Raw genomic sequence first — 26,323 nt, forward strand, 5'->3', positions numbered from 1 at the left:
ACCCCTCGGCGGCGCGTGCAGAGGAGCAAGGAAATGTTTTGGCTGTGCCTTTGTCCTACTTTAGGATTTCACAATTTCGATTGTATTTCCACCCAAAATATGGACTCTTGACATCCTTTATTTCAGTATATCAGGGCCAAAGTTGGGATGGCCCTCTTTGATTTATAAAGGACAGGTCTAACATTAATTTCTGCCAACTGCATACAATTTCAAATTGTGACAAATCAAAGACAAATAATCGGGACATGAATGGGCCATGTGTGATCAAATTACATCACACCATATGGTCAAAACTTAACGAAGTTAACTAAGTCACCAACTGCATGCAGCGTATTTTACAGGCTAACAGAGCCAAACTGCATATGCGTACTAAGCAGTTGTTATCGGCAGAAAGAACAGATCTTCCTCAAGTGCTTGTTTAGTCTGATAAAGTATGCAGTAACTCTTAAAATTTTCCAAAACATGCACTCGAGCTATGTGAACAGTACTTTCCGACCATTTGTTAGACGCCAAGAAGGCTCTTTCTATGGGGAAAACAGCATCATTTTCCAGAGCTGCTCCCTTTCTGAATTGTCATGTGTTTTTTTCTTCAGGCATTCGTGTACAATGTACAATGCTATTTAATGTCCAATATTTCTACGTTCAAGTAAAAAATATTCCACTGAGACTAGTGCCCTGTTAAATGTAACGTTCAGATGCAATCCCCAGGAAAAAAAGTATAGCCTGGTCAAATTTCGTATTGCACAGTATAACTTAATGGACACGTCGTTTCTAATGGATGCATATGAGCTTGATTTTTTTCAAATTCTAAAAGAAACATTCAGCAAACAGAACTGAACAGAGTATCGGGAAGAATGAATCCCTGTAGAGAAACATTTTCCTAACAGCCACCTGTACAGATTCACCTTACCCGAGAGGAATTTCCGCCGTGGCCGATGAAGTCGGTCTTGTTTTTTACCTCTTCCCACATAATCGCACACCGTCTTCTGACGTCTGGAAACGCAGTTCCCAGCGCCTCATCCCTATTTTAATTGGTTTATATTAATATAATTGAGACAATCGCGTCCCTGTCCTAAGCAAGCGGAAAGAGATACCTTTTATCCACCCTGACTTATTCCGAAAATACAGACCGCAACCGACAGCTGAGCGAACTGGGCGAGGTGACCGGCTCCGTAGTGAATAGGTGTGAGGGGCGTGGTCTACATATACCCAACCAATTTATTTTTAGCCTTTGATTTAATTTACAAAATGAGTAGGATTCATTCATTCCTTTATTTTTAAATGAGGTGTATGGCACGTATGGCAGATCCGACAAGAACCTTCAATTCCAAAATTACTGTGGCTTCATTCAGTATTTCACTTTTTGCAAACTTCATTGTGTTGTAGATTTCATTTTAAATTGGTAAAATTGCCATTGTTGCCCATCAATCCACACTCAAAATCAAAGTGAAAACATGTTTTAAAAACTGAAATCTCTCATTTAGGATACATAAGTATTCAGACCCTTACTGCTCTTAATTAGCCCAATCATTTACATGATCTGTCATTCTTAGCCACATTCCGTGATGTAAACAGTCTGAGTTTGTATGCACTCTGGAGCAGGTTTTCTTCAGGGACCTCTTTGTATTTGGCTGCATTCATCCCTCCCTCAGTTCTGACCAGTCTCCCTGCCACTGAGCATGATGCTGCACCCCCATGCTTCACCATAGGGATGGTATTCACCAGGTGAGGTATCTGATCACCAGACATAGCGCTTGGAGTTCTGTCCAAAGAGTTACATTTTTTCCTCAGGCTCAAGAGTCCTTTGAATTCCATTTGGCCTGATTGAGTGCTGCTGAGATGGGACATCCATCACTGCAGAGGACTTCCGAAGTGGTTTGAGTGACCGTTGGGTACTTGGTCACCTCCCTGATCAAGGTCTATTTTGCCCGGTTACGCAGTTCGGCCAGACGGCCTATTCTAGGAAGAGTCCTGCCGGTACCAAACTTCTTCCCTTTCAGGATTATTGAGGCCATTGTGCTCCTGGGAACACTTGAGAAATTATTATTTTTTGCTTGTTTGTTTTATTTCACCGTTACCCAGATCAATGACTTGACAATTTCCTGAAAGCGGTCTACAGGTCGTTTCTTCAAAAGGTCTAAATATCTGCAGTTGAATGGGATTTGTTTTTGACAATTTTACAAAAATGACTACAAACATGTTTTCACTTTGTCATTATAGGTAATTGGTTGATTGATGGGCAAACGATTGATGGCCAAAAGTAGATATTTTATCAATTCAAAATCAAATGTACAACACAATAAAGTGTCTTGTATTTTTAGTGTGGTCTAATTTCTGCAAACGACAGAAATTCTACTACCAATTTACGAAAGGCCTGAAACAACAATATTGGTAGCTCTAGTTACGATGGGCTACCAATGTACTTTGGGAACTACATTTTATTGTCTGAATAATCTCTGTATGTTAAACATTGCATTACTTAGGCTAATACATGTGTGAATTTTGCTATGGCTCTCTAAACTTCACCCAGCAATATGCTACGTACAACACATTTCAATTACCAGCTCGATCTTGCCAGTACAGCAGCCTACTTGGGGGGGGGAAAGTATTGCACTTCCATTTCACTGCCAAGACGTAGGAACAGGAAATGGGTGTAGGACTGTGCAGTGACCAAACAAATAGAATTTTCTGAGTTCTATATACAGTACACGATTACAAGTTATACAAAGCGTAAAAGAAAAAACATTTAATATTTCTTTTAAGTTCATGTTTCATAAATTGACAAATCAACCATATTATAAAACAAAAATATAATATATGTATAGGTTACAAATAACTGATTTTACAAAAAGAATGGAAAGCATAAACACAGCTTGAGATAAAAAAAAACGTCTTTAGTAATGTATCCAACGAATAAGTGCACCCATCAGATAGAAACTTTCACATTTTCTTCTCTGTAGCCATGAATCAACAGACAGTCCAGTCATTATGATGACACCATAGTTATGTGTACTACAATTATAACATTTGGCCTTCATATGATTAAAGTTTCACATTTAAAGAACTCCATAAAATGAGATGTTACAGATCCCCATCCTGAACAGTTTCAATACACAAACAGCGGTTCAAATTGAATTACTGTAAAAGACAATACCTACCATAATAACAAGAAAATTCACCTTGGACAAGTACATTTTGTTAAACAAAAAAAAAAAAAAAAAAAGAGCAAGGAAAGAAAGTAATGGACGAAATTATTTTAAGAATTCAGGAAAATCAAGCAGTTGTAATGCAGAGAAAATGAATGTCTGTGCGAATGCTTAATGTTGTGTGGACCTGGTCTTTGCCAGGTAGACTACAGTGTCTTCAGTGAATTGATCATGCATTTTGAGCCTGGCACCACCTTGTTTCACAAAGTGAGAAAGAAAAGAAAATATATATACTGATACAGAAAGAGTTGTAGCATACCGTCACATCCTGAACAAACCAAACGCAGCCTTTACAGTAGAAACAAAAGTGACATTTAACATATGGATAAAGAATTTATTAAAATATCCCATGTGTAATACCAAAATCCAATTTTATAGGTAGCACTGCATTCTGTATTTCCAAAAAAAATAAATAAATAAAAGTTCCCCCCCAAACCAAACTGCCGGTAACTTTAAAAAACCCTGAAGGCATGTTAGACATCAGATCAGTTGCAAGTCAATACATTTATGAACAGGTAATTCCCATTTTTTAAACAAGTGTGTGAAACAAGAGGGGTAAAGTGTAAATAAAGGATACTTAATGCTTGGTAGTACAGTATTTTATTTTTTGAAACAGGTAAAATGAAGCATACAGGGCAATTTTTAGGTACATCGAGTTACACCTCAGCCCCCCACCGCCTGCCCTGCACTGGCCAAAAAAGAAAGAAAATGACCAAAGTTGTCAGTCAGTTATTCCTGCTTTCTTTAGGCAGACAAAAAACAGCGCAAAGTTAAGGCCAGCGAGAAACTCACTAAGCGGCAACAGTCCCTGGATTTGCCCCAGTCTTTCGCAGGCCCCTTCCTGTCCGCACTGTAAGCACAAACCAAGCTCACAAGACTCGCACACACGTCACACCACCGACCAGAGACGCGCAGTAGACAGAAAACACAAAGTGCGTGCCGAAGGCTCCGGAGGCACACGGAGTGAAGGATACAGGTGTCTTAATTCACTGGAGTTATCCGGAAGCCTGTTCCACAGGGCCCCAACTCCTGTGTCGAGTAAACCAGTATGTTTTGTATATAGCCAGAATAAAAATATTGCCTTTAAACCAGTACTGGATGGGTGCATTTGCTTTGGCATCCTTAATCTGGTGTTCATTTTAAAATTCTTATGACTTTACAGAAAGCTTAATATTCTATTCAGTTTACAGTTACAAACCAAACACAAATTGACACAGGAAATCACAACTAGATTTTTTCTTTCTCTGCAGTGACTGCCTTGAAGGATAACTTACATCCTCGGACATAACGCACCTTTAGAGAATGCGTTTTTAGAGTTTGGGACTTGCAGAATAGAATTTTCATACACTACACTTGCATTTTAGACGCAACTGCCTTTCTGATGGCAGTGATACCATTAAATTCCACTCATTCTCATAAGCCTGAGCCCTGCAGATGAATGCAGAGATTCTTTTAGGATCATCATCTCCAGTGCGGAATGAGGGCAGACGTGACTTCTTTACCATTACTATTATTAAGCCGTATAACTGCATATTAAACTGCATGAAGGGATTCTACACATAAAGTCTAAAATGAAAGGAAAGGTCAGGTTTTGGGGCAATCCCATGTTAATTTAGTTAAAAAAGGAAAATAACTGAATCCTTGAATTTCAAACTTCCTGTCAATTTCTGTGGGTATTTTTTTAAATCCAGACGGACTCAAGTAGGACAAATTCTACTGTGGCAAAAACAAACAATAAAATCAGTAATTTATCACCACTTCAGGACTCGCTAGCAATTTCACTGAACAATTAGTCTGGAAGAGGAAATGGCCTGGCTCAACTCAATGATCGGAAAACTGCATAAGCAAAAATAAAAGCAGAATCCTAGCAAGCCATCAAACAGATCAACAGCTAGGTCAGTGATCCTGAAATCTGCAGGAAGAGGTTTCTGAACCCATTATTATACACATGGCCAAAGGCCCACAAATGTCACTTCAGCAACCATGAGCCGTCCCCATTTGTACCTGCTGCAGTTTTGTCTGAATATTAAAGGGAAACAAAGAGAGACTGAGTAGCACACACAGGAAGTGCAGCTCCACACGGTAAGCCAGGTGCTAAATGGTCTGCCCGTTTCATTAAATGACGCCTGTGACCAGACCGAACACAGGTGGCGGTGACAGGAAGCAGCCACAGGCTAGCCCGCCACTCTGGGCGAAATGCCATCGAGAGCCATTTCGGCTCTTAGCGAAGAGCTAACCCCGAACCGCGCACCCTTGTTTCCACAAACGGATGGATTCTTAGCTGGAATTTTGCGCGCAGTGTGCCAGTGGCCCGTGTGTCGATCTGCAGGTAGTACAGGTGGGGACGGCCCAGGGGACTGCTGGAGAAGAGGGAGGGGCTGACTTCCATCAATCACACTACTAATGAGGCTTCATATCAAAACGGGATCAACGCACCACCCCCCGCCTTACCCCCCCAAATGCTTTTTATTCTGTACGCCAAACAAACTATTTCTTACTCCACTATCGGCCGCACTTCCAGTCCTTTCCACAAAGCAATTTAAGAACAGCAAAGGATCTCCAGGAATGTTTCCAAATTGTAATATTTGTTAGCAAAAATGCACAAAAGATTAATCCATCCATACATTCCATACACAAACCACATATGCATAGGCCACACAGGGCCGCCGTGGCCTAAAATATTCAAATTTGCAACTGACAAGCTGTTCCCTCGCGAAACCATCGCTGTATCCAGTCCAACGCAGAATATTAACCCCTGCCTGCCGTCCCCCAAAGCTGGGTGGAAGTACAGAGGTAACACCCAACACCAATTTCGCTCCATGATTGCCAAGTTCCTGGGAGGTTTAATGCCTTGTGAGCTGGGGGCTCACAAGGATACAGCGCCATCTAGTTGTCACAAACAGACCACATAAAGTCCAAAGGAGATATTCAGGTGATTGTGCATTGGATTTTTTCACGTTCACACACAAACGCACACATAGTGTCCCAATAGCTGTAAAACACCAGCTTTGACCACAGTATATTAAACATGCACACTTTGTGTCCGATTCTTCTAAAATACCAGCACACAGCATAAACTTTGTGGGTTTAAGGACTATAAAAATTTTTTATAATAATCACATCACTGACAAGATTCACTCTGATTCAATACATCACCAGCTCTGCAGAGATGCACACAGAAGTCATTTTAAGCTGTCAGTTCAGTGGCTTGGCAGGGTAGTTTGGCCACTATGCTGATCATGAGAAAAAACCTTGAGACTGGCACAGTACTTTACACCTAAACCTGATCAACAGCCACATATGAGTATTAAGACAGGAACCGAGTCACATTTAATATGAATGACTATAACAGCCTTGGATTTTCTACCATGGAATGAGACTGATAGACTGACTGCCTGAGACTAAATGGCACGCACGCACGCACGCACGCACAAGGTTGAATGCACCCCCTCGCTTGAACAAACAGAAATTTCCCAACACCTTCGCCAAACCCCAAAGTGCAAAGACGGCGAACAGACCCACTGAAAGGAGCGAACACCCACAAACGCTCAGATACGATGACGGTCACAGCACAGAGCAGCACTGTACACAAAATCAGCCCCCGCTCCTCTTTTCAAAAACAATAATAAATATTGGGCTTTTCAATACTATCCAAATTAGCATTCCTATGGAGTGTGACCGTCCCCTCAACCCCCCCCTCCCCCTACCCCAGTACCCCCCTTTCAGGACTGTGCAGCAGCTGGTCAGAGAGGCACCCTGGGGGGGCCGGTGGGCGGGTGGGGGTGAAGGAGTGGTCCGAGAGTCCTGGAGTAGAGTGGGCCATCCTCACATTACCGCACAGCACGAGTTCTGTTTCCGAGCCTGCGGAGTGCAAACACAAACGTGGATGGCAATACAGACACACAGACACACAGACACACACACACGTGGGTGGCAATACAGACACACACACACAACCTTCCTTCATGGAAACATTTCTCCTAAGCATTTTACATAAAGAATTGCATGTATTTGGCAACACAAACCTTTAACCAAAAACAGACTAGATATTTATTAAATAATTAATTATTTAAAATTTCTTCTCTATAAAACCCTAATGTCACCTCTAATGAAGTGTGTTTTAATACATGAGAATGAACCAACGGTTTAGTTCATGAACCAACTGTGTGTAAAGGCTTAAAGGTTGAGTCTTCACATCCAGGAAATGTGGTCTAAATTGCACTGCTGTAGTACACCGTCCCCACCAACAGAGGGCGCACATATACCTCAAAAGATGCAACAGGTTCAAAGCACAAAAAGCATTTCCCCACCATGAAAAATGTGATCCTGTCATGATAGAGGAGGCAAATCCCATTAGATGACAGAAGATGGATGGCCCGGCGCTGCTGCTCCTAGCATTGCCTGCCTGTGCTGTGGGATCGCTCACTCCTGCTGCTAGCCTAGCATAGCATAGCATAGCACAGCTGCCTTCATCGTTACAGCACCACACAAACGGTCAGTTTCCCTAGCATAGCATAGCGCAGCTGCCTTCATCATTACAGCACCACACAAACGGTCAGTTTCCCTAGCATAGCATAGCGCAGCTGGCTTCATCGTTACAGCAGTGCACAAAAAGTCAGTTTCCCTCACACGGGTCACTTCCTCTTTCTGCGTCCGGAACACAGAAGAGGACACAGAAGAGTGACTTGAGCGTAAACGACACTCGTGTCAGCACAAACAAGCACACAGCTCTATCACGCAGTAGTGGCCTTTCACCTCTGTTCCATGAGCACCGCGATTGAGGTCTCCTGGACCCTGATAAAGGGTGGAGTTAAAGGAACCTGTCAACCATTGACTGAAGCAAGAACATTAGAACACATAACTGGAACAGGTAGAAACAGTAAATGACACGAAAATCAAGAAGAATGCCTTTACCGAGTTATGTGAGCAGGGGCCCACAGTGTATTTAATACAGGCTTGATGCCATGCTCGATACTCTAGCTGAATAGTCTATACTCACCACTTCCCAATGACTACAGAGTATATAGCATCACATCAAGCCTGCAGTGACCATGTAACTAATTTACAGATCCTGACTGAACAAGGCTGCCCTCAAAAACTCACGGTCTTGTAGAAGGCTTTGGACTGGTTTCCCAAGTGTTCTGACTTCTGCACCAAGTCATCTAGCTTCTCTCCTCTCTCCAAGAGTGACTCCATGGTATTGTGCTATTGGGAAAAAGCAAAGTCACAACTACAGACCGATTTAAACGTATGCATGTGAGAAGATAAATGTTCCCGGAGTAAATTGTAGAAAGGATATGAATGCCGTTTGTGTCTCTGCCCTCGTCGTCAGAAGATACGCTCATTCTAAAAGTGTTCCAGGAGTGCATTGTGGGACAGGCACACTGAAAGGGATGGGATTGGCTCACCAGAATGATTTTGGTTTCATCCAGTTCAGCCTGCACTCTGGACATGGGGTCTGCCTCCCGAGGATTCTGGAACAAAACAATCAGTCTCCATGGATACAGCCACGGCAGTAAAAGGAAGCCAATAGAAATCAGCCTGATTATACTTGATTATACAGTCTTGATTATAGATTAATCAAGACTACATTGTGTATAATTACAACATCCTGACACCTTCACAATGTTAGGTACTTGGAAACTAGCACTCTTGCTGTTGTAGTACACTCACCTGATACTTGGCAAGATGACTGTCCAAGGCTGTGTATTGGATAGTGGCAGGAGACCCAGAGGGCCAGTCTATGCTGTCCACTTGTTTGGAGAATTCCTCCAGTACCTACAACGGGAGAACACACGATGGTAAGTTACATCAACGACACCTTCCATACCGATTACCTCTCATGAGAACGGCACTGGATATCAGAGTTCATAAGCATTAGCACTCAAGCATTTAACAAAAGCTCTTACACAGGGCAGCTTACTTTTCTTTCTTTTTTGTCTTTTTGTTTTTACATTTAATCCATTCATGAGCTGAAAGTATTTGGTGAGTCAACTCAGCGCACCGCCTTGGAAGCAAATCTACAACCTCCCTGTCACAAACATGAGCCTATAAAAGGAGCAGGCAGGCCGCCCCAGAGACCGGCAAATCCCGTTTGCTCCGGCTGTCTACCTCCTGACGCTCCCAGTAAGGGCCAAGTCACTAAGGTGTCTGCACAGGGATGCAGCCAACAGCGATTCACTGCACGGTCACTCCAATACAAGAGCACACCGCCGGCATCACTGGTGCACAACGAGACGAGGACACACCGACTCCCGGGGGAAAGTTAGGCCCAGTGTGGATGGCCAATCACAGCCAGTAGTCTACAATCAGTCACCACATGTTTTAGTACAATGAAGCTGACATACCCATAACACACGTGCCAGGTTTCTAACATCTGCACAGAAGACACTGTTTTCCTGAGGAGCTTGCAAACGTAAACGCACCTTCTCCAGCAGCGTGAAGCACACCCTGGACGGGTACTCGTTGTCTGCGATCACCACGGCGCCCAGCGAGTCGTTCCGCACGTACACGTGACACAGGTACTCTGCAGGCAGGGGAGGGTAAGCACACCAGTCAGCACTGTGACATCACTTCCTGTGATGAGTAAGGTCTAAAATTCTGTGGCCCTCGTGAAATTCTGCACTGCACTGCAATTCTTTGACCGAATACATTACTGCAAGATCCTTTTCCATTGGAGAGATGCAAGTCACCGCCAAGCAAAAATAATACATAATGCCTTTTTTCCCCTCTCTTCCCATTTTGTGCTACCTGAAGTATGTGACCCTCTCCAATGTACTAACCTGAAAAACCTACATGCTACAGGGCACATAGTACTACAGTAGAGCTGAGAGCTATACTCCTCACAAAAAGGAAATCAACACTGACTGTAATGAGAAGAGACATAATGACCAGCAGAATTTAGCCTGAAACCAAACAAACAATTAGGTAAAATTATTTACTCACAACTTGGGTCTCAAAAAGGCTCTAACATTTTATTTTTCCTTTCATTTGTCTCAGCTTCATGCTACTGCTGGAGAAGATAGTGTACCCTATCCTTGTCACATCCCAATGAATGGCCATTAACAGTCGTTTCCTGAGCAGGGCCCTCATTATGGAGCACATGATTGAGCTCAGATTAGGGTGCACAAGATGCAATCATACTGGCAAACACACCACTGCAGGCCATTGTGTGTGTGTGTGTGTGTGTGTGTGTGTGTGTGTGTGTGTGTGTGTGTGTGTGCGTAAGAGAGAAAGGGTGCGAGTTAGAAAAACTGACAGTGTGTGAGTGAGTGCGCACGCAAGTTTGAGAAACTGACAGTGTGTGTGCGTGTGTGCATGCGTGCGAGAGAAGTGTGTGTGAGAGAGAAAGAATGCGAGTGAGAGACTGACAGGGAATAATGGGATCATCACATGTAGCTCTCTCACCTTGCTCTTTGACTGAGGCTCGGCTCCCTTGAGAACTGCGCTCCACAATTAAGGCACTGGTGAATGTCATAAACTCCTGGACACTGAGAGAGAGATGACGGTAGTGATGACGATGAAAAATGATTTGCTCCTTACAACTGCCTAGTCAGCATCACTCATTTAATTTGCTTAGTAGACACCTTCAACCGACTCATGACTTCCGCACACAAATGTTGAATGTGTTTTTCAAAACATAATTATGAAAAAGAGACTAAGTAATTAGCCAAAGCTGCCATCTCCCACTCACCTGGACCGCTGGAAGAAGTTGAAGGAGGAGAGGTCGTAGGCAGCCTTGAGCAGGTTGGCCTTTGTGGAGCCTTTGTGAAGGACGCTGAGACTGTAGAGCTTCATGGCGATTCGGGGGGGGGTGGGTAACCTCTCCTCACTGAGACACAACTGCTACTGAAACAGCACGAGGGAGAGAGAGCTAATGACATGGTTCACGAACAGCAGCATGCTCAGAAAAATAAGAGCTAACAACACAGTTCGCACAAACCAAATTATCAGTTACCACTGATAATGCGTCAGTTCCCCCCCATGCAGTCAAACACTGGCTTTCATTCCAGCCGCCATGTCATTGGATTAGGCCTGAATGGCAAGTTAACATTCCAGAAATAGGCATTTACTGTGTAAAACACAATTTCCATTAAAAAAGAAAAAATATATATATATTCCAGCTGAAGGCAAGGCAGAAAAATGTGCATATTTTTTACACGTGACCCGCTAAATGGTGTGGCAAATGTAACAAAGCTCACCTCGTAAGGAGTTTATAAAAGTCAACACTACAGATAACTACACAGGGAGCACCATAATTCATTGGACAGTGACACATTTCTTTTGTTATTTTGGTTCTGAACTCTTGCACTTTGAATATGAAAGGATACAATGACAATGAGGCTGAAGTAGAGACTGTCAGCTTTAATTTCTAGAACCTTTTGTACATAGCACAACATGCATTACAACGTAGGATAAAGAATTCATTTTTATATTTGGTCACATATCCTTTGCATGCAATGACTGCTGGAAGTCTGCGACACAGACATCAGCAGATACTGGGTATGTTCCCTGGTGATGCTCTGCCAGGTACTGGACTCCAGACTCGAGCCCTCTTCAGTTCCTGCTTGTTTCAGGGCCTTTTTGCCTTCAGTCCCCTCTTCAGCATGTAAACTGTATGTTAAATTGCGGTTCAATCTGGTGACCGACTCGGCCAGTGAAGGATTTTCCACTTTCAGCCTGTCAAACCACTTTGTCATTGTACCCTTTAAAACACAAAGTGAAAAAAATAGTTGTGCCATTGTCACTGTCCAATGAATTATGGTGCTCACTGTATCTTGCTGCTTGTATACGGAATAGAACAAGTGGTGAGGAAAAAGAGCAAAATAGTATTAATATTTGCACCGATAACGTAGTAGATTTGTTTAACTTGACACAACTGTCATTTACACAGAGGTGCAGAAAAAGCAGAACAGACAACAGAGATCCCGCGATCGTGACCAAGAAATACTACGTAAAACAAGAGCAACCCGGGATGTAACTTTACGGGTGAACACACATAAATCAGTGGCAATACTTTGTCGAGCAAATTCCTCACACATATGTGCAGAGTAACTAGTCTAATAGGCCTAATTCCAGTTATACATTATCCATCTTTAATTATTGCATCGCTATACACTGGTATTGGTATTGATATTCTACAGTATATAAAGACTTTTTGCACCTTGCTTTCCCTACTCTGTAGTCTACCGATGGAATCTAGTTTATCCGATAGAGCTGATCCGTTAGCTTGCATAGCTAGTTTATGCATGAATCCAAATGGTAGCTAAGTTGGCTAAACTATCAAACTAGTACAGCTAGCGACCAACTACGGAGCAAAGGACCGTGGCCTTATAACATGACAAAGCATGTCCAAGTAACTTTAAAATGTAGCAAGCTAAGCATCACGACTGTTCGCCAACTAGGTAATGGTTGGCTCGGCTAATTGGTTTTTAATGGCTAAAACTACCTTGTTTGGTCTGAGCAATTCCAATCAGAAAAGCTAGCTAGCTCGCGACATAGCAAGATAATCGCTAAGTACGTTTATCTACGTTGCTGAGATCTAACAATTCATCTCCACATCAAAGAACCAATTTAATGCTAGATGCCTATATTAGTAGTGAGCATTCGGTTAGCCAACAAAGTTGGGAATTTGACCATCTAGATAGCCAGCTGACGTCAGCTAACTAAGTTAAGAGCTGACTTGTGAGCGACGTTATAAACAAAGCCAATGTTACTAGCGTTACCTCTAATTACAGATGTTAATATTGGATTTCCACAAGAAAACGTCCTTACCCTCTATTATGAGAATACTTTGATGTTACTGTATATCCGATGGACGCTAGCTACAGATAAGATTAGCTAGTCTAACGTTAGCTACTAACCTTGCTAGGTTGCTAACTGGCTTCAAAACCCCGCCTGAATCCAAACCTTTCCGTAGCCGTCCACGATTCAAGTTCGCTTCAAAGCCAAATGTAGAGTATTTATGACAAGGGTTTTAGTTAGTAGAAAATGAGTCGAAAGGTAGATGGTGATTGACAACAACTGACTAGGCGTGTCTTTCCACACAGCGGACCCGTGGAATACAGAGAGTTTCTCTTTTGATTTTTCTACACCACGTCACTGGCGGAAATGGGTCCAACCCCCAGAAAAGACCAGCGGACACCGCTACAATTGCATGTTGCGTTCCAGACAAATGTAAGAATTGGGAGAAATTGGGAATACTGCTTTCATTTATTTTCCCCATTCAGTGATACATTGCTTTAAAAATGCGCTTGGTCAAACAGATGAGTAAATGACTGAAAATTCTATCTGGATTCCATCTGAAATCTTGTGGTATCAAGCGCAAACTGAAGACGCACCTCTGAAGACGCACCACTTCAAGCAGCACCTCTCCCTGTCCCTCCATACCTCCCTGTGAACCTTAATTGTTGTCTTTCTGTGATTTACTTTCCGTGTATCAGGATGTTTTAGTTTGGCTATGTAAGCTGTGTTTGGCTAGTTAAGGGGTTTGTTCATACATTTGCGTGTTGCGGTTTGAAGGAAAAAAATATAAATAAATAAATAAATAAATAAATAAATAAATAAATAAATAAATAAATAAATAATAATAATAATAATAATAATAATAATAATAATAATAATTATTATTATTATTATTATTATTATTATTATTATTATTATTATTATTATAATCAAATAGGCCCTGGTCCTTATCTTTGTTGTGCAGGTAGCAGTTGAAATTGTACTTCCCTCTAGGGTCTTTCAGCGCACTTATCCCTGGTTATGGGGATGCACTTTGTTGTACGTCGCTCTGGATAAGAGCGTCTGCCAAATGCCATTAATGTAAAATGTAATGGTATATGGATCAGAATAATGCTTTCTGGAGAAGACAGTTTAGAAAAACTGTCTAAAAATCAGTAGAATCAGCCTGCTGAATTGCATAAATAAAGGGGATTATTTTATTAGACCCATCTGTTACCCAAACGTTTTGGAAATGGGAATTCCAACGCGTATCTGTGCGGCGGTGTTTTATCTTGCGCCATAGTTTTATAATATATTCCTATTTTCCCGTTAATCTAATTTTCCCAATATCAATTGGTTATTGCATGGTCACACGAGCGAGGATGTGTTTGGGACTCACGTGCCACTAGGTGGAGTAAAGGTCTTTGGCAACTTAGATGAAGACAGGGTGGTTTGGAACTGCTGATCTCCTGGGATTTTCACGCACACTAGTCTCTAGAATTTGCAAAGAATGGCGCAAAAAAAAAGGCAGCAGACATAAACGCCTTGTTAATGAGAGATGTCAGAGGAGAATGGCCAGACTCGTCAAAGCTGACAGGAAGGTGACAGTTATGCAAAAAACCACACATTACCAACATGACCAACAGCAGTATGCAGAAGAGCATCTCTGAAACCCCAACGCATCATAACTCTAAGTGGATAGGCTACAGCAGTAAAAGTTTAAAAAAAAAAGTATAATAAATACTTAATAAAGTGCTTACTGAGTGTATATTTAGTCATGGCCCATTCACCTACAATAATTTCAGCTGGTTTGACATTGCAAAAGATTCAGATCTAAATTTAGGCTTGTGTTTGCACTGATAAGCTTCACCTGAGGCAGTGACCTGACCCTCCCCATGAACTGTTGTGGAATCTTTCAACTCACTGGCAACACTGCACTCTATGAACCTCGGACCATACATGTCACAATTTCAAGATTTCTTTTTTTTTTTTAAATAAGTAAAATTATTCTCTCAAAAGAAAACCTTCTTCTGGATGATATTTGGATGAAAGCGTAAGGCAAATTACATGTAATGTAATGATATTGATAGATTCCATCCATTTACCATCAAAGATGTGCATGATACCCAGCTAAATACAAATATCCAAAATGTACAGGTGCAGACTTGCTGGATTGTGTTCTTTTAAAACTAGCTGTACCCTTCATGGCGAAGTGGTGCTAATTCATCATAAAGGTGCTGACCTAGTGAATTGGATAATTGTCCCATTTCAAAGCTTTCATCTTTATCCAAGTCCCTTTTTAATGTCCAACTCAAACACAAAGGCCTAGTTTCACAGACACAGACTATGCCTAGTCCTAGACTGAATTCAATTTTGTATGGAAATTCTCCATACAAAACTCATCTTAGTCCAGGACTAAACTTAATCAGTGTCTGTGAAACCGGACCAAGGTGTCTTAAATAACTGCCAATCTGGCTTTAGGGCTGGTTATGGCACCACCTCTGCTGCATCCCTTGTGATATGCTGCTTGTAACTTGTTCACTTGTCTCATAGAATTTTATATATTGAGGCAGATGGTTTACATTCCTAGGAGCACCACAATGTTATGCCCGTTACTTACTAAAACAGTGCATCAACTGAAACCAAATGTAAAGTGCAGAAAGCTCTAGGCTATCTGTAGACCACCTTTCTGACTTCAGAAATCTAATAATGTATGTATGCAACTGGCACCCCTTAAAATCATTGGATGCAGTCTACCACTGAGCAATCCATATTATTACTGGTGATAGGTTTCCCTCTCATCGCTGTGATTCCTTATCAGTATGTAGGATGTCCATCCCTATCCAGTAGAAGGGCCAAAAGCTCTTCAGAAGATTTTATTTCACTTCTCTTCTTCACTGGCAATTCCCTTTTGGCAAATTACCTTACCAAATACCATAACTTGCTATATCCCTCAATGTTCTGTCTGAACTGAACTGACCTTTAGTTTATTGGCCTTGCATACTTGGAATGTCCTTCAAAATACACTAAAATTACATTATCTTGTCTCACTTGGTCAGTTCATGAACTTCTTTAGGGATACGTTTACTGAGTGTACATGTTTTTGTGTTAATAGATTTTAATTTGAATAGATTTTATTTATTTGTGTACTGCACTTCTGTTGTTGAAACTGACTTTTTTTAAATGTAATTTTTCTCTGAATTCTTTTGGAATCACGTTCTGGAAGCAGGGCTCCTCTGGAAAGAGACCTGTCCACAGTAGGACCTCTCTGAACAAATAAGGATTCATTTGAAATTCATCATTTTTATGTAAACTTTTTTATTTTAATTATATGAACATAATTACATTCATGTTAGGACTATATTTGTGGTGGTATATCTTTTCCTTTTTGTATATGGTCTATAAAAGTGCCCTTTATCGGCCTTTGACTATAAGAATTGTACTTACTGTGATTTCAGACTGGTGCTCTGTCTTTATTTGAATGGCCTTAACCATGTGCCAATGCCAGGCCAAAAATAGAAACAGTGTTTGGGTCATGCCAGGGAAGGAGTGATGAAAACTAAACAAATCTGGAGATAAGTTTTCTAAAAATAACGCACAACAGTGTCATTCACCTCTGGCAATCGTATTGGGTGATGAAGACCAAGAGATGCTTGATGAAATGATACAGAAATATAGTGTGTGTGTGTGTGTGTGTATGTGTGTGTGTGTGTGTGTGTGTGTGTGTGAGAGAGAGAGAGAGAGAGAGAGAGTGTGTGTGTGTGTTGTGTTGGTGTGAGAGAGAGAGAGAGAGAGAGAGTGTGTGTGTGTTGTGTTGGTGTGTGAGAGAGAGAGAGAGATTGTGTGTGTGTGTGTGTGTTGTGTTGGTGTGTGTGTGAGAGAGAGAGAGAGAGAGAGAGAGAGATTGTGTGTGTGTGTGTGTGTGTGTGTGTGTGAGTGTGTCTGTGTGTGTAAAAGAGAAACAGGGCATCCGGCCAGCCCCCATCTGTGACAAATAAAAACGGCAGAGCCTCTCATGTGGTTGCACTCGCAGCCCACTGCTCTCACACACACACACTCTCACACACACTCTTCTTACTCGCTCCTTTCGCATCGTGGCAGACATACATACACACACTCTGTCATACACACTTTTTTCTCACTTGCTCCCATTGCATTACAGTAGAGACACTCTTACACACTCACTGGTGAAGATGCCCTGTGTTAGTCCTCGCCGCATGATGAAGATGAAGGTGCCCAAAACATGCAGCTCCATATTAAGGAGAATCCTCATGGTAAGGAACACATTTTAAGGTCCTCTGTAATCAGTAATGTTAGAATGTCTGCTGTGTACTTCAGGGTTGTACTTCAGCGTTGTGTCAGCATCAGGATGGACAGCCTGTAGATGGGCATACAGTATATACATCTTTCCTGAGCAAGATTTTAGCCCTGTGCTAACTCACAGAGACCAGTAGTAGAGTAGTGTGGGCGAAATATTGTCATGTCGGTCAATTAGTCACTGTGTGTTTGAATGTTTGACGAACTCTCGCATTGAGGGAAATTAAATCTGATATTTGGAGTTTGGAGTGATGTTTCCAGGGTGTGTGCATCACACTGTTGGATGTGGAGTGATAAAACACAGACTGATGTTGACCATTAGTGCCTATTCGGACAGTAGCATTTATTTAGCGTTCTCTGCCCTTCCTCCACAGGTAGATCAGGTCCTGTCAGAGTTCTGGCTGGAGACGGAGGAGCTGAAGGAGGTGATGAGGAGGATGCAGCTGGAGATGGATCGGGGGCTAGGGGTGGTGACGCACGACCAGGCCAGCGTTAAAATGTTACCAACTTATGTTTGCCTGACCACAGACGGTTCAGGTTTGTGTTCTGTTTTTTTATTTTTTTTATTTCTTTGCCTGTTTGATGGAACCCCCATCTATATACTCTACACATTTTCATACGTAAAGTGCAACAAAATATGTATATTTCTCTTCTTCAGGCTTGATATGGATATACAGTAACCTGTATGTGTTTAGAATTAGCCTTTTGGTTTTTGCTTAACCTAGAGAGCTTGCCCTTATGCTTTGGTGATGTTGCAACCTTTTTAGAAAAATTTTGGTAGTCTAGTCCCATCCCATCCCGGTCGAGTAATTCAGTTATCTTTCTGCTTCATTCTGGATAAAAGCATCTGCTAAAATAATGCCATTTAATTTTATGAGTGACTTCTCACTGTTGGGATGCATGTGGTTTTTTCTCAGATGTGGGGGATTTCATTGCTCTGGACCTGGGTGGCACAAATTTCCGGGTGATGCTGGTGAAGGTGGGGGAGGATGAGAAGAGGGGCTGGAAGGTGGAGACCAGGCACCAGGTGTACTCCGTCCCAGAAAAGGCCATGACTGGCACAGCACAAATGGTGAGAGTCAGCTCTGCCGATGGTAACGTTTAGATAGCATTGCGGTTTGCATTGACCTGGTTCCTCTTCTCCTCCCCTCTCTCACTCTCACCTTCCCTCTCTTCCAGCTCTTTGACTACATTGCTGAGTGCATCTCAGACTTCCTGTCAAAGCATCACCTCAAGCACAAGAAGCTCCCCCTGGGGTTCACCTTCTCCTTCCCTGTCCGACACGAGGACATAGACAAGGTCAGAGTCGTAGGACGGCTCGTCAAAGTAAACACACTTGACAAAAGACAGCTGTGAGGTAGCAAACACAGTCAAAACACAGTCAAATGGCGGAGGGGGTGCTGGGCTGCTGGGAGCAAAGTAGCTGAATGGTTGTCCAATGTTTATTTCAAAATCATAAACTGATATTTATTCAGAAAAAGGCAGCTTAAATTGAATTGAATTAATATGAAATGAATTCTTGTCGCTGTTGCAGGGGTTCCTCGTGAACTGGACCAAAGGATTCAAGGCTTCAGGGGCTGAGGGCAACAATGTAGTCAGCCTGCTGAGGGATGCTATCCAGAGGAGAGGGGTAAGCCTGCCTGTCTCTCTCTCTCTCTCTCTCTCTCTCTCTCTGTCTATCTCTGTTTGTGTGTGTGTGTGTGTGTTTCATCTCATTGGTTTTTATGAAATTGTGTAAATCATGTCAACCATCACACCATGTGCAAAAGAAAAGAGCAGTTGGAGGAAAAAGTAGCATTGTGCTTTGCTGTGATGAAATCCTTGCTGATCTGTAGTCACAGGTAAATCAGGTCCCGTTAAAGTGGGGCGTGGAGGCAGTGGGAAGGGTCACCAGAGAGCAGGCACACTTGAGCTTGACTCAAACATGTGTGTAGCGTAGTGGTTAAAGTAAATGACTGGGACATGCAAGGTTGGTGGTTCTAATCCCGGTGTAGCCACAATAAGATCCGCACAGCCATTGGGCCCTTGAGCAAGGCCCTTACTCCTGCATTGCTCCAGGGGAGGATTGTCTCCTGCTTAGTCTAATGAACTGTACGTTGCTCTGGATAAGAGCGTCTGCCAAATGCCAATAATGTAATGTAAATGTGCCGCCCAGGATTTTGAGATGGACGTGGTTGCCATGGTGAACGACACAGTGGCCACCATGATCTCCTGCTACTACGATGACCGGAGCTGTGAGGTGGGCGTAATCGTAGGTAAGAGAAAGCTCCTCTGAGTCGCTCTGTGGAGACGCAGAGGCTGAGACTGGTTGAGCTGTTGTACTCTTCTCTCTGCCTTGATATGGATGTTATTATTTGTGTTAGAAATGTCGTATACAGAGTCCATATCTCTGTAATTTCTTCCAGTAAGCTGTCTTGTGTCTCTCCTGGGAGCCCTTTCCCCTGTCTATTTTTTTGTGGCTCCCTCTGTCTCATTCGTGCTACTCTGCTCACTTTCTGCACTGCTTGGTGCACTGATTACTGTTTTTCTCACTTTCTGTGACCTCAGCTGCCCTGTATATCTGTGAAAGGGGGTTTGTGGATATGCCAATACAATGTGTTGCCATCCACGGTGTAATTGTTCTAATAACTGAATATGTTCTGATAAATTAATCCCCACTGGTGAGTGACATGTAGAGGCCTGTTTCATGCCAAATATGTCAGGTTTTCTCTGTTGCTCTCCCCCCCCCCCCCCTCTCTCTCTCTCTCTCTCTCTTCCATCTCACTCTCTCTCTCCCCCTCTCTCTCCCTCTCCCTCTCCCATCTCTCTGTCTCCCTCTGTCTCTCCCTCTTTCCCTCTCTCCCCCCTCTCTCTCCCCTTTTATCTCTCTCTCATCATAAAGTGATGGAGAGTTTCAGAGTGTCTGGTGTTATAAGGGTGTTTTATCTCCATATGTTCAGTGGAGAGAGGTGAGCTTTCTTTTCCAGATGGAATAGGTTGAGAGAATAGAATTATATTTTTCTGGATTATTTAATGTTGTGTAAATGGAGTGTAAATAAAGGATGGTTAAAAATGTTATCTCCCCCTCTCTCTCTGTCAGGTACAGGGTGTAACGCCTGCTATATGGAGGAGATGCAGAGGGTGGAGCTGGTGGAGGGAGAGGAGGGCCGCATGTGTGTGAACACAGAGTGGGGGGCCTTCGGGGCCAACGGCGAGCTGGAGGAGTTCCGTCTGGAGTACGACCGCAGGGTGGACAGAACATCACTCAACCCCGGCCAGCAGCTGTGAGTCTGGTCCTCTCACACATACACACACTCCCCACACACATACACACACACACACACACACACTCCCCACACACATACACACACACACACACTCCCCACACACATACACACACACACACACACACTCCCCACGCACATACACACACACACACACACACACACACACTCCCCACACACATACACACACACACAGGCACACACACACACACACATACTCCCCACACACATACAAACACACACACACACACTCCCCACACACATACAAACACACACACACACACTCCCCACACACATACACACACACACACACACACACTCCCCACGCACATACACACACACACACACACACACACACACTCCCCACACACATACACACACACACAGGCACTCACACACACTCCCCACACACATACACACACACAGGCACACACACACACACACACATACTCCCCACACACATACAAACACACACACACACACTCCCCACACACATACACACACAGGCACACACACACACACACACACTCCCCACACACACGCACACACACACACACTCCCCACACACACACACAGACACACACATACTCCCCACACACACAGGCACACACACACACTCCCCACACACACACACACACACACACACACTCCCTACACACACACACAGACACACACATACTCCCCACACACATACACACACACGCACACACACACAAACACACACACACACCCACTCCCCACACACATACACACACACACAGGCACACACACACACACACTCCCCACACACACGCACACACACACTCCCTACACACACACAGACACACACATACTCCCCACACACACAAACACACACACACACACACTCCCCACACACATGCACACACACACACACACACACACTCCCTACACACACACACAGACACACACATACTCCCAACACACATACACACACACACGCACACACACACAAACACACACACACACCCACTCCCCACACACAGGCACACACACACACAGACACACACACACTCCCCACACACAGGCACACACACACACTCCCCACACACATCAAACACAGCCACACACACACACACACACACACACTCCCCACACACATACACACACACAGGCACACACACACACACACTCCCCACACACACGCACACACAGGCACACACACACACACACACACACACTCCCTACACACACACAGACACACACATACTCCCCACACACATACACACACACACACACACACACACACTCCCCACACACAGGCACACACACACACACACACTCCCCACACACATGCAAACACAGGCACACACACACACTCCCTACACACACACACATACTCCCCACACACAGGCACACACACAGACACACACATACTCCCCACGCACATACACACACACATACACACACACACTCCCCACACACAGGCACACACACACACACACACACACACACACTCCCCACACACAGGCATACACACAGACACACACATACTCCCCACGCACATACACACACACACACACTCCCCACACACACACACACACACACTCCACACACAAACAGACACACTCCCACCCCCACACACACACACAGACACACACACACACACCTCCAGTCACCCCCATACACCCCCACATTCCTGCAAGTGCCCTCGCACACTTCCTTCCCGACCTGATCGTCTTGCATTACTGAATTGCAGAAAGTACCCTACTCTGTTTCTCTGTGTGAACTGTTGAACGAGATGACACAGACACAGATAAACAGACTCTTTTGCCTAAACACTGCTCCCAATGACTCATATTTACTGTACAAACACTGTCGGTCATTTGAGAGTGCAAATATTGACGTGTCTCAGCCCTGCGGTCCCATGAGCTGGGCAGTGACGAAGCGCTCATCCGGCAGGCCCCGCGCTGACGTAGGCCGCCGCGGCTTTTGCGAGGTATCCGGGCAACCCCCTCGTTTTACCGCGCACCAGAGGCATAAACCGCCCATCAATCTGGGGCAGGAAGGCGAGCTGGTGCGGCCAGACCATCATTAGCGTGCGGCGGGGGCTAATGGATGTTTACTGTGCCATTCGGATGAGCGTGCTGACCCAGGACCTGGTTCAAATCATTATTTCAAATGACTTTCAACACCAGTAAACTAAACTGAGAGTTTTACTAAGAATCATCTATTTTCAGCAGTACAACTTCTTACTAATTCTGTATGATTGTACATTTCTGTTAATAACCGGTTTTATTGACAAATTAGAAAGGGTCTTCAAATTTTACCTACATCTGTAGAGTTTCATTTCAAATGCCTGTTTATTTAACCCAGGTCTGCCTGATGCAGATTTGCATGAGGAATTAAAAACCCTCCCTTCTCTCCCACCTCCTGACCCCCTTCCCCCTCTCTCTCATCGCCTGACTCTCTCCCCCTCTCTCCTCCCCCCTCTCCCCCTCTCTCCTCCCCCCCCCCCTGTGGTCACAGCTATGAGAAGCTGATCAGTGGGAAGTACATGGGGGAGCTGGTGCGTGTGGTGTTGCTGAAGCTGGTGAGCCTGGGCCTGCTGTTCCACGGCCGTGCCTCCAGGCAGCTGAAGACCCGGGGCAGCTTCCAAACCTGCTTCGTGTCTCAGATAGAGAGGTGAGCATGGGCCCTTTTCACCTCCTGCAATATGTTATTTATAAACATAAGAGCTGGAAGTCTCACGTGACGTATCCTTTTCTATATGGATATTCTCTTCAATATCACATCTGACTGGCAGCCCACTAAACAGATACTCAGCTCACATGGCTAAAACGTAAATTGCCGTAACGCTACTTAAGCCTCAGAAACATCATCACACATGCAAACGATTCCTGTAGTGAAATACATGCATATGTCATATAGTTTTTAACAGCCGTGCCTCTTAGCAGCAGGTTTGCCGACTGCCCTCTCCCTCCCTCCGCAGTGACACGGGGGACAGGGAGCAGATCTGCAGCACCCTGTCCAGGCTGGGGCTGTCGGCCTCGCAGCTGGACTGCGACATCGTGCGGCTGGCCTGCGAGAGCGTGTCCACGCGCGCGGCGCGCCTGTGCGGGGCGGGCCTCGCCAGCATCATCAACCGCATGAGAGAGCGCCGCCGTCAGGACGTGCTGAAGATCACCGTGGGCGCGGACGGCTCCGTCTACAAACTGCACCCGTGGTGAGGGGGAGGAGGGGGGGCGGACCGGGGCAAACGTGCTCAAACGCACGCACGTGCAGAACGGCGATCGCTCAATACGTTTCTGCTGTCTCTGACAGCCAAATTTAACCAAAAATTGCATGACCATACAGAGAAGATGATATTAAAGCAAGATACGGTGCATCCGGAAAGTATTCACAGCGCTTCACTTTTCCCACATTTTGTGATGTTACAGCCTTATTCCAAAATGGAATAAATTCATTTTTTTCCTCAAAATTCTACACACAACACCCCATAATGACAACATGAAAGAAGTTTTTTTTGAAATTTTTGCAAATTTATTAAAAATAAAAAACTAAGAAATCACATGTACATAGGGGGCGACATGGCTCAGGCAGTAAGAGCAGTCGTCTGGCAGTTGGAGGGTTGCCGGTTCGATCCCCCGCCCGGGTGGTGTCGAAGTGTCCCTGAGCAAGACACCTAACCCCCAAATGCTCCTGACGAGCTGGTCGGGGCCTTGCATGGCAGCCAATCGCCGTCAGTGTGTGAGTGTGTGTATGAATGGGTGAATGGAGAAGCATCAATTGTACAGCGCTTTGGATAAAGGCACTATATAAATGCCAACCACATAAGTATTCACAGCCTTTGCTTAATACTTTGTTGATGCACCTTTGGCAGCAATTACAGCCTCAAGTCTTTTTGAATATCATGCCACAAGCTTGGCACACCTATCTTTGGGCAGTTTCGCCCATTCCTCTTTGCAGCACCTCTCAGGCTCCATCAGGTTGGATGGGGAGCGTCGGTGCACAGCCATTTTCAGATCTCTCCAGAGATGTTCAATCAGATTCAAGCCTGGGCTCTGGCTGGGCCACTCAAGGACATTCACAGAGTTGTCCTGAAGCCACTCCTTTGATATCTTGGCTGTGTGCTTAGGGTCGTTGTCCTGCTGAAAGATGAACCGTCGCCCCAGTCTGAGGTCAAGAGCGCTCTTGAGCAGGTTTTCATCCAGGATGTCTGCTGCATTGCTGCATTCATCTTTCCCTCAATCCTGACTAGTCTCCCAGTTCCTGCCGCTGAAAAACATCCCCACAGCATGATGCTGCCACCACCATGCTTCACTGTAGGGATGGTATTGGCCAGGTGATGAGCGTTGCCTGGTTTCCTCCAAACATGACACCTGGCATTCACGCCAAAGAGTTCAATCTTTGTCTCATCAGACCAGAGAATTTTGTTTCTCATGGTCTGAGAGTCCTTCAGGTGCCTTTTTGGCAAACTCCAGGCAGGCTGCCATGTGCCTTTTACTAAGGAGTGGCTTCCGTCTGGCCACTCTACCATACAGGCCTGATTGGTGGATTGCTGCAGAGGGTTGTCCTTCTGGAAGGTTCTCCTCTCTCCACAGAGGAACGCTGGCGCTCTGACAGAGTGACCATCGGGTTCTTGGTCTAAGGCCCTTCTCCCTCGATTGCTCAGGTTAGACGGGCAGCCAGCTCTAGGAAGAGTCCTGGTGGTTCCGAACTTCTTCCATTTACGGATGATGGAGGTCACTGCGCTCATTCGGACCTTCAAAGCAGCAGAAATTTTTCTGTACCCTTCCCCAGATTTGTGCCTCGAGACAATCCTATCTCGGCAGTCTACAGACAATTCCTTTGACTGCATGCTTGGTTTGTGCTCCGACATGCACTGTCAACTGTGGGACCTTATATAGACAGGTGTGTGCCTTTCCAAATCATGTCCAATCAACTGAATTCACCACAGGTGGACTCCAATTAAGCTGTAGAAACATCTCAAGGTTGATCAGTAGAAACAGGATGCACCTGAGCTCAATTTTGAGCTTCATGGCAAAGGCTGTGAATACTTATGTACATGTGATTTCTTCGTTTTTTATTTTTAATAAATTTGCAAAATTTGATAGCTGTTACCCATATTTCTGGCCAAAATTGTTTAATAATCAGGTTTATGGTTATAGTGCACTGAAAAGATATTTACAAAAAATGTGCTTCTCTGTATCCTGATTTCTGATCCCGGTTGTCTTTCTTAGTTTCCAAGAAAAATTTCACAAAGCAGTCCGTGAGCTGGCACCATGCTGTGACATCACCTTTGTCCAATCAGAGGAAGGTAGTGGACGGGGAGCAGCGCTGATATCCGCGGGGGTGTGCAAGACGGCAGCCTGCGTGCTCAACAAGTGAAGAGCTGCAGCTACACACTGCAACCACAAGGGGGAGCCGTTTACTCGCCGTGTAATGGGACTCTGTTGCCAGGAGTTTCTCTTGCCACGAAAGATCACTTCTTTTGCCTTTTTGAAGGAATCCGGAACGGTTAAGAAACCGTACGCCTGACTGAGGACGCAGGAGGACTAGAGCATACCAAGAGCTGTCAGGCAGGGGCTAACAGACTCGATTTTCTCCTGTGGTAACGCATGCTGCAGCGCAATGATGTGTAATTTATTGTGTTGAATCTGAGTGAGTGGTAACTGCTTTTTACTGCAGGGTTACAGTCAGGCTTACAAAAATTAATCCTTGCTCTTCAAGGCTGTTATAGTGTAACAGAAAGTCCATTTGATGCATTACAAAGCTATTCACAGCACATTCTGTCTTCTGAAATAGGTTTTTAGTAAATTCCAAGCTGTTCCATTATGTGCAGTCTCCCAGCAT

At 44.3% G+C, this 26,323-nt stretch overlaps 2 protein-coding genes across 6 annotated transcripts; one reads left to right on the forward strand and one right to left on the reverse strand.

The window, feature by feature from the left end:
- Nucleotides 1–2,719: 2,719 nt before the first annotated feature.
- Nucleotides 2,720–13,315, reverse strand: ykt6 (YKT6 v-SNARE homolog (S. cerevisiae)). Of its 5 annotated transcripts, none has more exons than XR_009710172.1 (8): nt 12,981–13,315; nt 10,900–11,054; nt 10,614–10,696; nt 9,632–9,732; nt 8,880–8,984; nt 8,615–8,680; nt 7,962–8,411; nt 2,720–7,067 (listed from the first exon to the last, which is right to left on the reverse strand). XR_009710172.1 is itself a non-coding variant. In XM_061263485.1 (8 exons), exons 2-8 carry the CDS (start codon nt 11,001–11,003, stop codon nt 7,032–7,034), a joined length of 597 nt encoding a protein of 198 aa, XP_061119469.1. In that variant the 5' UTR covers nt 11,004–11,051; nt 13,070–13,315; the 3' UTR covers nt 2,720–7,031. The 5 variants fall into 5 exon arrangements, 4 of the variants coding, with proteins under 4 accessions (XP_061119469.1, XP_061119468.1, XP_061119470.1 ...); XM_061263485.1 differs by having other exon boundaries at nt 8,310–8,411; nt 10,900–11,051; nt 13,070–13,315; XM_061263484.1 differs by having other exon boundaries at nt 8,310–8,411; nt 13,070–13,315.
- Nucleotides 13,316–17,122: 3,807 nt separating this feature from the next.
- LOC133141904 (hexokinase-4-like) lies at nt 17,123–25,858 on the forward strand. The gene is made up of 10 exons (XM_061262722.1): nt 17,123–17,203; nt 17,621–17,783; nt 18,164–18,318; nt 18,426–18,545; nt 18,781–18,876; nt 19,402–19,501; nt 20,326–20,509; nt 22,997–23,152; nt 23,460–23,693; nt 25,711–25,858. Exons 1-10 carry the CDS (start codon nt 17,123–17,125, stop codon nt 25,856–25,858), a joined length of 1,437 nt encoding a protein of 478 aa, XP_061118706.1.
- The last annotated feature ends 465 nt before the right edge of the window (nt 25,859–26,323 follow it).

The sequence above is a fragment of the Conger conger genome, chromosome 12 (genome assembly GCF_963514075.1).
Source record: "Conger conger chromosome 12, fConCon1.1, whole genome shotgun sequence".
Lineage (NCBI taxonomy): Eukaryota > Metazoa > Chordata > Actinopteri > Anguilliformes > Congridae > Conger > Conger conger.